Source organism: Numenius arquata, chromosome Z (assembly GCF_964106895.1).
Source record: "Numenius arquata chromosome Z, bNumArq3.hap1.1, whole genome shotgun sequence".
Lineage (NCBI taxonomy): Eukaryota > Metazoa > Chordata > Aves > Charadriiformes > Scolopacidae > Numenius > Numenius arquata.
In genome coordinates this window covers 19,784,023-19,797,390 of record NC_133616.1, presented here as the reverse complement: position 1 = coordinate 19,797,390, position 13,368 = coordinate 19,784,023, and the positions used below count along the sequence as shown (strand labels likewise).

Genomic DNA, 13,368 nt, shown 5'->3' with positions numbered 1-13,368 from the left:
GAGCCTTGCTTTTTACAAACCTGTTTGGGACTGTTTCAGTCCCAATATAAGCAACAGCATCCATGATATTCCTTTAATTTATATTGCTTGTTGCAGTGCTGAAGGAGATTCAGAGCACAATTGTACGTTGACCACTTTATTTAAATGGGTTGTGTTGTAAAAAAATACTGTCCCTGCTGTACTTGGCCTGTGATGTTTACATTAAGGAATGAATCCTCAAGTGGCAAGTTGAAGGGATTTTCTGGTGATTTTCACCCAGGAGCTTCTGAAGCTGTGGGATTATGCCAGTGTTAAATTTGTAGCAGGGACACAGTTTTACTTAACTGCAGTTGTCTCATTTCATTTTTTTTAGGTCAGAATAACTAACAGAATCTAGAAGGAGGCGGCACATTCACCAAATATGGAAGAGGATACCAAACCTCTCTTGATTCCTGTGGGAGGCGATGAAAGCAATTATGGAATCATGAATATACAGTTTAATCCAGAAGATTTTAAGTGCAAAAGGTACAGGAAAGGCTGAACCTACAGAATGATTATATAGCAATGAGTTGTTTAATTTATGCTTTTAGCAACAGAATCCTACAAAGACAGAAAACTAACATATGGAAACCAGGATCTGAGTATAAACAGTTCCTACTTTGTCTCTATAGGATATTATTTCCAAGCACCAGGTGAACAGATGTTCATACTGTGTTTTGTTTATGAGGATGAGACTTTTCTATTGACATCACTTCAGAGAGAGTTCTCCAATAAGAACTTGGCACGTGCCGCTTTTAAAGTGCTCTTCAAACACTGAATGTCATGTGTGTATACCGAAGCATGATGTTTTTTATTTAGCACAACAAACTGAAACGTTCAGAAGACGCAAGAAAGCTTGCCAGATGGTATAGATAAGTGGCTGTGTGTAAATGTGTAAATGGCTCTGTATGCATTCTGCAGGTGATGCTGGAAAAATACATTATTTGCTAGTACTGAGGAAACTGAGTGACCTTTACTGCCTTTAAGAAAAAAAACTGTAGTATTTTTTGAGATTGAGCAAACATGAAAAATTCGGCAGCCCAGCCTGCAAAAATAATACCTATCTAGCTAAGTGTTTATTTTGCATGTTTTCTTAGAGTTTAACAGCTGTGTTCCCCAAAGAAGGTCGGAGTGGGAGACTTCCTCTGCTGCTGCAGTTAACATTTCTGTGAGCTGGCCCTGGAACCAAAACTGAGATCGGAGTGGGAACTAACCTTCCTCCTTTTTTTTTGCCCTTTGCATCCAGCATCATGTTTCAGCAGAGCAGTTTTCCTGAAGGAACTGAAGATGGCACTGTTGTATACAAAATCATCTCGGTGGGGCCCACTTCGGCAAAAAACAGAGTTCTTGATTATAGTGTTTTGCTGCTGTCCCAGCCTGCATCTTTGGAAAGCCCCGAGAGCCTGCTTACGCTTTAGCCAGGGGCTAAACAATGTCTTTTTTTCTCTGCGAGTAAAGGAAGGAGGATAAGGGTTTTCGTGAACCCAGGGGTCAAATGGAGCATGGGTGTAGGAGCATACAGAATTGTGTATATAAAGATTAGGAAACAGTAGAGTACTTTCAGGGGGAAAATCAAATGTGCAAAATGAATTCGTGGTTTATCGTCTTTTCTGAGGAGTGTCTGAGGCCCTCCTGGCATAAGAGGACTGCTGATTTATATGGCTTTTGGAAGACCCTTGTGTTTGAGGAAGTATGTGTTGTGTTTGAGGAACAATGGGTTTCAGGTGGTGTAGTGATGCAGGAGCAATGAGAGAAGTTTACACCTTTGTGTTATATCAAAATGCCAAGATCCACTTTTCAACAGTGAAGTTAAGTATTGTTTCCTCATTGTGTAGAGTTTTCTTTCCTCAGCTTCCTAAAAGGTCATAGCATGCAGCATTTGGTTCCCTCCCCAAAAGCAGAAGTGTGTACTTGGATTGTGTTCTCACCTCCACAACCTCTACCTTTGCAGATCCGTCCACTTTGTCCTTATTGCTCCTCCCTTAAATTCATTCTCCCATTTTCTACAACTTAGTCTTTTGCCTTCCAAGCATGCGGAGGCACAGAGATGAAGGGCATGAGCCCTGGGATATCAGGAAGGCCTGGAAATCGTAGTGGAGCCAAACAAGGCTGAACTCCATCTCGGTGCATTAGAAGAGGTAGCACAATCTTTAGAAGAAAGAATGGGGGAGAAGGGGCCATCAGGGTCTGTGTCAGCCCTGGTGAGAGCTGTGGAGGGTTGGGAGGGCCTCTTCATGAGAGCTTAAGGGAGTAGCAGCTCCTGGGAGAGAGGTTTATTAAAGTATCAAAGAGTGCAAGTGCAATAGTAGAGGAATAGTGATGTGCTCTGCTTGGTTTGCTCCTTCTTTCAAGTTGCTATTCAGAAACCAGAGCAGTGGTCACGTGGTCATTTTGCTTTGATTGAGATAGCTCTTGAAGTGTTTTGTGTGATTTCCTTGTAATCACTGTTTGTCTTTCTTAGTGCTGTTCTGTTCTTTTGTTTGGGTTGTTTGAGATTTGATGGCATTTACATAGCTGTTTGGTTTTCTTAACAGCTTGGAGGATTTGGGATTTTTGAAAGGCATGCTTTTCAGTGTTTACATAAGAACAATAAGCTAATTGTTTTTTAGAGTTGTAAATTATTTTGTCTATTATTCTTTTGCTAATTTGAGGGAAACATAAAGCCACTTTTAATCCTCTTAAAGAGGATGTTATTGTTCTTCACAATGACCCGAATTACTCATACTGTATTTGGTGTGTTTTGCCCATTTTGCAGGTCCCTTTAAAAACTAGAATGTCATTGCTGCAATTGCTTGTTGACGATTGCTGTATGCAAGAGAGGGAGTTTCTTTTTTCTTCTGAATGTCCTTTAAATATTTATTGTCAACAGATACTGCAGTTATCTTCAGGAATACTTGAACCTTTAGAGAAACAAATGATGTTTTGTGTTGGTTGTTTTGCATATGAAAAAACTTGGCAGTGCCCCCTGCTAAAGAGAGATCAAGCCGTCTTCCTTTTTCTTTTCTTTTTGAAGCCCCGAAGTGTTCTCACACAATGTAGGAGAGATCAGTAGGTGAAATTAAACAGCTATAAATTAAACAGTGTCTGTAGATGGCAGTCAGAGAAGCCTTTTTCATGCAAAAGTGGTTGGTTCCTTTTTATTTTCAAAGTTCTTTTAACTTAGACAAAGGTAGACAGTGGTGGGGACTAACCTGTGCAAAACTACTGTTTCTACATTCATTACGCTTTTACAGCTCCACACCCATGTGGTCTTTTTACTGCTTTGCCTGCTTTTCACCTTTCTGTGTTGCTAATATTTTTACTAATTCCTAATACTATTGCTTCCTAACTGGGAAGAAGTAGAACCTTCTTAATTAAGACCCTTAATACATCTTTATAAGAGTAGAGTAGCTTTGCCTTTGACACAAAAGAGGGAACGGTGCTTGAAATGTGGTATCGTAAAGCTTGTGATTCTTTATTTGTTAAAATGTGTATCCTGTGAGCATCAGAGGTGACTTAGTATTGTGCTCTGAAAGGTTATTTTGGTTCTGTATCCAGCATATTAAGATACTTTTGTGGTCATGCTGTAATCATAATAATGACAAGGTGATACAAATGTGGAAAAATTCTAAGTAAAATATATTGCCAAGAGAATGAGTATCTTACAGGATAAACTCTAAGCATACTGTTTACAATGTTTATGTAAATTCAGACCAGCTTAGAAAGTAAAAATCAAGTTAGTTGTGGAATTCTTAGGAACAGGTTTCCTTAAGAGAAGTGCAATGATATCCGTTGTTGACATAATGTTCCTATGCAGATAGGCAGTTGCTGATTAAGAAATGGCAACCTGTGAGTATAATTTTCTTATTACTACATTCTCTCCTTACTTTAATTTCCATGATAGTGAATCAGTTTTACTCCTTAGTTTCCACTGTGCCATATACAGCATTCCTATAATAATTTGGGGACTCAGTAAAACAAAAAAGCAATAGGAATTTACCAGCTTTATTTCTGTGTGATAATCATATCACATCCCTGAAAAATACCCGATTTACGTGGGCTTTCAAAGAAATCTGTGCAGTAAGCTAAAGTGGCTCCTCACGGTTATTTTGGAAGAGAGGAAAGAAATTAAGCATCCTGTAAAGAGGGTTTTTTCTTATTTATTTAAATATGAAAAGTTTGTGTAATGTGGAGTCATTATTACCATCATGTAGAGCCAGAACACACACTGACAAAAAAATATTTTGTATATTGTATCGGCTCAATACTCAGAACACTACTTTTGATCAAATGTCCAGAACCAGTTGCTTGCTGTTTAAAAGTATTTCAGCAAACGTATACTCAGAAAACAGTTTTATTTAGTTTAAAACTTCCTGAGATAGGTACTCACCATGCTGCTTCATCACTCTGCAAGATGTAGTACATTGCTGAAAATATCCAGAAAAAAGATATAGCATTTTTATGGATGCTAGCAGTTGCAAGATTGTATGTAGTTTGCCAAACAAATTTTCCTATTGTAGTGTTCCCTCTAACCCTCCAAACCCAACACATGAACCTTGCCTAGCACAATATTTGGAAACAACTTTGCTCATGAGCATCTATTTTCTTTTCTTGCAAAAATTGCTACCCAAGTTCATAATGTGAGGAAGTTTGGACAAAAACCTTCTCTTTTACTGGACCAGCACTAGAATTCTTGTGAACTGTTCCTTTGTGTGAGTGAGAAGTAGCTAGCAGATGAGTATATCTGCAGGTTTTCTGGGAATGGTTTCTGAAGTGCATGTGCGGGTGTGGTGTATGGGAGGTGTGTACCTCCTGCATGAGATCCCGCATCTTGTCCATACTTATTGTGCTGTGGAAAACAGCTGTGTTTTATATTGGTGTGTTTGCCCTGCTAAAAAGAGCATTGTTTTTCAGGCTAGCTATTGCATATAAATTGCAATTGTGTTTTTTTTAGTATGAGGATAATACGTTCATTGGACACCATAGTCTATCTCAATGCATGGAAATTGTCTGCACTGTTTTGCATTAACAGTCGCACCCTCCAGTCATGTAACCTCTCCCCTTCCTCCAGATTGCATTGTCCCACATCCTTTTCATAATCATTTTGCCACATGAGAGATATAAAGTGATTGCCTGTATAAATCAGGAAGTTTTCCAGGAATCTGTTGCAGCTGCTGATGCCTGCATGTACAGAGTACGTCTCCTAGACTTAAAGTCCCTAAAGAGAGCTTTACAAAATACATCCCAGATTATAACCTATCTGCTTTGGGCTTTAAAAATCTCAGTCTTTGAGAACTCCATTGCATCTCTGAGAGCTTCTCAGACCTCTATCTGAATATGCCCTACAACCAGCCTTTGATCTGGGTGTAGCTGGGGTCTGGGAAATTACCTTGATCCTAGACAGAATGCTACCTTCTCCTAGTGGAGATCAGGGAGGAAGGTTGCATCCCAGCCTGCCCACATAGCTCCCAGGTCAGACAGATTTTTTCAGAGATCTCTAACAACCATAAAACCAATGGGTGGACACTCTATTTTAGCATAGACGTTTGCTCAGTAAGACTAGAGGTGCAGTGGTACCCTGATAAAAAGAAACTTAATTGCTGCTTTAGATTGTTTTAATTTTCAACAGATGCACACCAGAAGGGATCAAGAGGGGAAGTAGCCCCACTACTGGCAGCATTAAACACGTGCACTTCTCCAGGCAGGAAGCAGCAGCAGCAGATCTATAGAATTTCTTTGGGGTTGTTTGAATTTTGTTGTCCTCACCTGCAGATTAGGTTCTGGATCATACCATTCTGTTTTGTGCTGGACCATAAATTGCTTGTTCAATCCGGACTGCTCATAGAAGTGAAGAAAAGGAAGTGTCTTCCTCTAAAGAATTTCTTACGTACAGACAGATCCATTTTTGCTACACAATAAATTTTTCCTTGGTATTTGTTTGATCGTTGACTAACAACACTGATTTCTCCATAAAACAGGACGTTATGTTAAAGTTTTCTGATATTTTAATTTTAAAATCATCCCTGGCTTTAACTTGAATTGCGTTAAAAAATAATGTCCTGCTATATTCCAGTCTGGAAGAATTTTTTTTGACATCCATGTTGGCAGTTGTTGAACACTATTTTGAAGGAAATCTCTGCCACAGATCTGCTCACTTTGAAATAAAATGTAGACTTTGTCTCAGTGCAATTTTTCCACAGTAGCAATGGAAGATTATGGGGATGTACTAATAATATTAACTGAAGATGGGGAAAGAGGTAGTTCTCATGAAGTTCTTCACACTATGCAGCTGCCATCTAACAGCAAAACACATACTTTTTGTGTTCTAAATATAATGTGTGTTGGTGATCCAAAACCAAACCAGCAGAGAGCTCACTGGGGCTGGGGAGGCATTTAAACATATTACATATCCTGTTTTCATAAGTACAGTCTTTATTTTGCAGGTCTTCTAATGAAATATTTTTTAGCAGTGTCCAATCATTGGATCAGTCCAATAAATTTTAAGCTAAAACAAGTGAAGTCCTTTAGAGCTGACAGTCCATGAGTATTTTTGTACATTATGTACCTATGGAATCAGTTAGCCCTGTTGTCCCTCTGACTTGAGTAATAAAGCTGTTGCTTAAAATTTATTCCCATTTAATTTTAGTATCTCTCTTAATTGTTTATAAGATCACCACAGAAGTCCACAAACAAAATTTCCCTCTTCGTGTCATAGACATGGGGAAAAAAAAATAGTCAATTGAGAATGTTTTAAAAATTGAAAGTATGTTCACTTGCATTTCTGTAAGTGGGAAATGGCTTACCAAATCTAAGGCATTTTTTCTGTGATGAAGGAAGATGTACAAATTAATGAAGTCTAAGATGAAGAAAACAATCGATTTGTGGAGAAGGAAGTAATTTTTCACTGTTTTCCACTTTTGTCAGTCAGTTTTTATTAGTCCCATAAATACTTACCTGCTGTGTTCCTGTAAGCACACAGGACTAAGGACCTACCTTCATGTCTTCCAAAGATATAACAACCAGCTTCAGAGCTGTATTCTTTTTCTTCCAGATAAAAGGTGGTGCCATGGTGCAAATGCCTGATGATTCACTGGGAAAGAGAATGGGACCTTTGTCACTGTATTGAGAGCTGGGGCAGGAGGGGTTGACCAAGTTCCTTTGTAGTCTGAGCCAGAAATTGGCATTGGAAAGCAGTCATTTCAAAGAGGCTTTGCTCCTATTACAGGAAGAGTGGCATGGACTTATTACTGACCTAATTTCTGCTCTTGGTAGCCTGAAACTTGTTGTGATCTGTACTTTTGTGGGTTCTGGTTTTGGGATGGTTCTTGTTTCTGAGTGATTTAAACATCAACTTGGAAGAAGAAGATCAGAAAGCTGTTGAGATTGCTTTAGGAATTAAAGGCGTAAGGTGGGAGCGGGGGGAAACCCAAACCCAGTATCAAGGCTTACAGGTCGCCAGTATCCCCTCTCTCATTTGAGAAATGAGCCTGTCAGTGTTAGGAGAGAATGTCATTTAGGCAATAGTATAGTATGCCTATATGGAAGTAAATGACACTTGATTAAAAAAAAAAAATCTCTGCAATATCTTGATTAGGTTGCCTATTTCTGGTAGCTCCCCTTGCGCGAAGCTAGATTTATGTTGTGTTGTAGCTTTAGGAGGAGCTGTCACTCTGATTGCTCTGTACCTACGCGTGTGCAGAGAAAACATGGAGTGTGTGGTGTGGCTGCTTTCTCCTTTAGTGGCTGTGACCGTGCCTGCAGTCTAACTCAGCTGAGGAGGAGGGAAGGGAGACCACCTGTATTCTGTACATCTCTGTATTAGGGATGTAGGATGTCTGTTGCTGACAGTCCCGTCCTCTGTGATCACCTTAATTAAATCTGAAGGGAAGTTCCAAAGTAATTCAGAACTGCAAATGGACATCTGTTGTTCCAGGCTCTGTGACAAATTCCATTCGTGGTTGCATTGGCTTAAAAATAGTATGAGCACTTGGACTTATTTGGGCTTGGTTCCTGCCCCATTAAACACAATTTCATACAGTGTTTTTGGCTAGGTTAGTAGTTCCGAGCCTTTTCATAGGTGGTTCTCATTGCCACCGCTCACTCCGCTTTTTCTCTGTCTTTTTTCTGTTTCTGCATTCTCATGCTTTCTGTTTCTACCTCTTTTCCTCGTCACTGCTCCAAGCAACACTGGTTATAAGTGCTAATAAGCTTGGCCAAGCTTATTAACATGTAATTCTACTGTGACTCATTGTTGAAAACTAATAGACTGGATATTAGGTCTGGATTTTGATGTTAGGTTGCCCTGCAGAATCTGGACATTTTAATACAGATGATATAAACACATGGTTCTTTCAAGGATGACAGCTTCCCTCATGGCAGTGATTTTTTTTTTTTTTGTATTTGCTTTGTGTCAGTGAATGACAGATCATCCTGAGTGATGATAAACTGTTGAGTTGTATGTTAGTTCTTGTGTTCTAGGGTTTTAAGGGTTTTCCTTTTCTTTCTCTTTTTTTCTCTCCTTTAGACCATTTCATGTGGAACCTACAAACATAGTCGGTGTGAACGATGACATGCAAAGAGTCACTGATGAAGCTTCAGCAATGAATAAGAGGATTCATTACTATAGCAGGCTCACCTCTCCTGCAGACAGGGCATTGGTAAGGCAACGACAGGGCCAGATCAACTGAGTGGTCTCTGGCATGTTGGTCTCCAACAGCCTAGGTTTATAAAAGAAGCACAAATAAAGGTAGGAGGAGAACCGCTCTGCAGCTTGCTTTGAAGTAAATACCTGGTAGATGAGTGCCTTAACAAGGTCTTGTGTTATCACAAGTTGTGGTTGCCTTCTTGTGCAATGCCTTCACCATCCAAAGAAAACATAGGAACAGCTTGCATTTTCTAACAGTGGTCCAGGCTGCCTCATTTCTCCAATCTATAAGATCATTTAGGCAGTGGTGAGCTGCAGTGATCGAGCTAGCATGATTTGTGCATAGTATGTTACAGACATTTTGCAGAAGAAAAACCTGGTTTTCTGCTATCTAGCTAAAAATCATATCAACTGTTTTTCTCATAGGGAGAAAATTAATGTAATGTAGTCCAAACTTTTTTTTTTTTTAAAAATGCACTTTTCATGGAAACATTTTTGTGATTTAGAGCAGTTGGCTTGCTGTATTTGGGACAATAATTACCTTGGTGTTACTAATAAGTCTTGTTTTTTATTCATTTGTTAGATTGCTCCTGATCATGTACTTCCAGCTCCTGATGAAATCTACGTGTACAGTCCATTGGGAACTGCTTTTAAAGTTGACAGTTGCACAGATGGCTATGGTAAAAACTCCAGTATAGTGACAATGTATGTTAAGCACCTTGCCATATATTAGCCAGATAACGCATTATTATTGAATGTTCTGTATTGTATTCATAAGTTTTGTAGCTAAGAGTATAGTATGAAGTAAAATTGCTTCTTAAATTATTCACTGGCTTTTTTGTTTTCTTCCTAGATTTATGATATGGAATACAATGATGGGTACATCTATATTAAGTATCCCATGGGGAATAAAACAGGTAAACCTATGAAAAATGTATGCCTATGAAAATGTTTTTGGCAACATGGCTTGCTTTTCATTTTTCTGTAGTGTTATTGATAAAGAAAGTAAAGTGTATTTCTCCCTCTTAACAGGCAGGCTTTACTTCTGGAATCATTCTCATCTTACTGATGGGCATTTTGACTCTTTATTGCTGCTACAGAGTTGTGAAATCACGGCAAATGATCCGTAAGAGATAAAAAGCTTCATACCACAAATATTTCCATTGTGTGAAATAGAGACCTAACAGATTCTTAGTTTGTATCTTTACTATATGTTAGACCTGACCTGCCCATAAAAGCTGTTCCTTTGAATGTCTCCCTACTTTTGTAGTCTGGATCTAAGTTCTGTAAGCTAAACATCTGTCTTCCGTTATTGTTTCATCCTTCAGTTCCTTGGGACCTAAGTATTACAGCCAAACCCAAATTCTTACTAAGCACAATTTCAGATGTGCACTTACTAAGTATTCGGGGAGTTATGGAGTTAGAGACTTCTCTTCTTCTCCATAAGCACCATGCAGTTCACTACATGTATTTCTGACATGTTCTGCAGTAGAACAGCATGAGCTGTAGCTGCATCTACTTGTGTTGCATGCCTGTACTGCCCTAATATTTGTAAATATTCTGTGTTGGAAGCAATTTATGGACCATTGCCTCATTGAGAGTGCTTCTACTTGGAATGTACTTTTACTGTTCAAAACTCATCTTGCAGCTCTTGTGATTGGTGCTTTTATGCATAAATTAACCCCTCACTTTCTCAAATAAAGGCAATTAAGACCTCCAGTTTGTGACAGCTCATTTCAGGGCATTGTTGAGGACTAGTTCATGATCTGGCCTACTTTGCTGTGACTCCTGCAAAAGGCTTCACCTGCAAATGCATGGCTGCATTTTTGCCACCATGTCTTATTCCAGTGCTTCTGGAAGTACTCAAAGTAGTATTATAGCTGCAATAAAAGCCTCTACTTCTTCAGGCTCCTTCAGTCAAACACCTAATGAGTATTATACTTCAAAGTTAACAGTAATTTTCTTAGCCCTTGGAAGCACTATGAATTTCTGTCAGAATATTTTGAAACAAGAATGCATCCTGTCATGAAGAGTCCTACTGATTCTAATATAACATTTTGTATAGATATGTTTCTATTTTTATATCTTCTTCAGCTTTAATAGATACCTCAAACTGGGAATTCCCAGATGTTTGCAAGTATTACTTTGGATCCTTTGGTCAATGGTCAAGCCTCTTATTTTCTATGGTGTCGCTTGTTGGAGCCATGATTGTTTATTGGGTGCTTATGTCCAACTTTCTATTCAACACAGGAAAATTTATATACAGTAAGTAAACGTATTTGGTTAACTTTTACAGCTATCTTATGGAAAGGTCAAGACTTTGCTTTGTACTGAAAGAGGATTTTCCATTTTACTTAATCTTGATTTTTCTGTTACTTTGAGTGAAAATTCAAGTGAGACTAAGTAACTGTGTGTGGAGTTACTGGCACAGTCATGTATGTCTTCAAAGCCAGTTTCTCAGGCTCTCTCTCTTAAAGTGTGGTTTTAATGAAAGACAAAGTACCAATTATCTGATTTGAATGTCAGTGATGAGGCTTCTTGGTATAGTTAACACAACCCAAACGTGGTTTCCACTTTGTGTTTTCACTCCCCCTTTGTTTGCATGGGTGTAACTATTTGAACAGCCATATACCAGGCTGGGCTGTTGAAATGATCCAGGTTAATGAAAAAAAATCTAGTTTCATTCTAAATTTCAGTAAACACACTCAGAGTGCTGCCATAGAGCAGCAAGCATCCCTAAAGGAACGATGAACTGCAGCACTATGGAAAGAGTGATTCTTAGACTGGCATTGCTACTAAAGAAAACATATTGGTTATTTACAGCCTTGTACGTGCATAGACACACAAGCGTTTGTGGATACAATCAATTAAGTATGTAGAGTTGTGGGAGTAAATGATGGAATTGAGAGCTTTGAAAATCTGACTCATAGTGTTGAATGGCACGACTAAGATTTAAGAGTTTCTCTTTTGAAGGTAATAACAAATCTCTGAGGCATTAACAGCACAGACACTTACACCTCTTAAACAATGTTTAATTAGAGTTCCTACCATCCCTGAAGGACATACTTTAGTTTATTGGTTAATGCCTGATGTATTTTACAGCTGACCTAATTCATATGTTGTTAAGGCCATTTCATTTTAGACCTTGTTGTTGTTTTTTTAAATAAAGCTAGCACTTTAATCCTAAATTATTCTAAACCAAATAACTCCGATTCTCATAAGCAAACTTCAGGACGATCAAAACAGTTCCTGTTCTAGGAAAAGGGTCCTGATTTTCTCTGAGATTGGCACGTTACTTTATTACTTACCTATATTTGTTAGGGGTTCTCATTGGAGTTGTTTGCTCTCTGATAACTTTAATCATTGGATTCTTGTCCTAACTTTCATTGTGGCTACTTAATTACTAAGTTTTATAAAACGGGTAATAGGATGTAGGTTTGACACAATGGCATCTTCCAGCCATAGATTTCTGAGTTATTCTAAGCAGGCTACTGTATTTAATTCCAGTACATTCTGATGACTTTTTAAAAAATCTGCACTTGCCATTTACGTGGGAGCAAATTGATTTCCTAAGGGAGGATGGTCTAGAAATTAGTAGTACGCAAAGAATACAAGAACTGTAAACCAAGTATGATATTCTATCTTTTTTTTTTTAAAACAGTGTTCCATGCTTTTGTTCTCTTTTATGAAACAGAAGTAAAGCCACAAATGCAATTACTAGTTCTAAAACACTTTTTAAGTACAGAGGAAATGTAAGTTGGGTATCCATCTATTACTAATTTTAAAGTGCTCTAATATCATAAAAGCTATCAATGCTTCTGATGGATTCACACTAAGTACATTTTTTTAAAGTAGCAACACAAAACAGTGGTGAAGTGAGGAGGTGATGAATGCTTTTAATTAAATCTTCTGATTGTTATATACACTGAACTGTTATCAGTAAGTATGAGAAACTCAGTTGTCGTTCAGGGTGTCATAAATCAAAATGAAGAAATAAAAAATAGTTTTCTTCCCACAAGACTTTTTGCTCTCTTCATGAGAAACAAGCTGCTGTTAATTGCATTTTAAAAATCTTGAGGCCTACTGCCCCAGTTGATTTTTTTTGTCTGCATAATACTCCCACATGCAGCAGAAGCAAATTTTAACCAGAGACGCACTAATTAAATTTCCAAGCTGATGGGCATTTTCTCTGTGTATATATATATATACACAGAAATATAAAGAACCTTGTATCCAGTACTCACGTAGTGGTGAAATTGCAGAAAGTCGAAAATGCCTGGTGTATTAGAGCAGTAAAGTAGCACAGGAGTGTACTGGAAACAAAATACTACCAGAGATGACTGTGGACAGTGAGACTGAAACCTTTTTCCAGAGAGTCCCCTCTTTAAAATACAACATGGAGAAAGCATCCCACAGAGCCTCTTCTGAAAAAAGGATTAGAAAAATTAGTAGGGGAAGCTTTTTCTGTATACTACCATCTGGACTAAGAGTATGGTTTCATACACTTTTTTTCTGTCCAAAAAGAGGCTGTTTTTAAGATGCATCTCCTCACTAACCCGCTGTACAACACTGCAGACAGAGGAGCTGGGACAAGTCGGGGTGTGCTGGGGGAACAGGAATGAGCAGCTGGGAGGGAAGGCTCGGGAGCTTCATAAATGGACAGGGCTGCTGAAAAGGAAGTAGTGCAGCGGGGGCTACTTGAAAACACTTCTAAATGGAAGTCTTAA

General features: G+C 38.4%; 1 protein-coding gene across 3 annotated transcripts in view; it reads left to right on the top strand.

The window, feature by feature from the left end:
* Window positions 1-400: 400 nt before the first annotated feature.
* The window catches only part of SLC38A9 (solute carrier family 38 member 9), a 38,870-nt gene continuing 25,902 nt past the window's right edge, over window positions 401-13,368 (top strand). For 2 of the 3 annotated variants that reach the window (XM_074166047.1, XM_074166046.1), the window contains exons 1-5: window positions 8,529-8,654; window positions 9,225-9,346; window positions 9,495-9,558; window positions 9,674-9,767; window positions 10,736-10,906. In XM_074166047.1, coding sequence (XP_074022148.1) covers window positions 8,568-8,654; window positions 9,225-9,346; window positions 9,495-9,558; window positions 9,674-9,767; window positions 10,736-10,906 — 538 coding nt within the window. In that variant the 5' untranslated portion in view covers window positions 8,529-8,567. Of the gene's footprint in view, window positions 505-8,521; window positions 8,655-9,224; window positions 9,347-9,494; window positions 9,559-9,673; window positions 9,768-10,735; window positions 10,907-13,368 lie in introns of those variants that run through there. The other variant, XM_074166045.1, reaches the window with a different exon arrangement.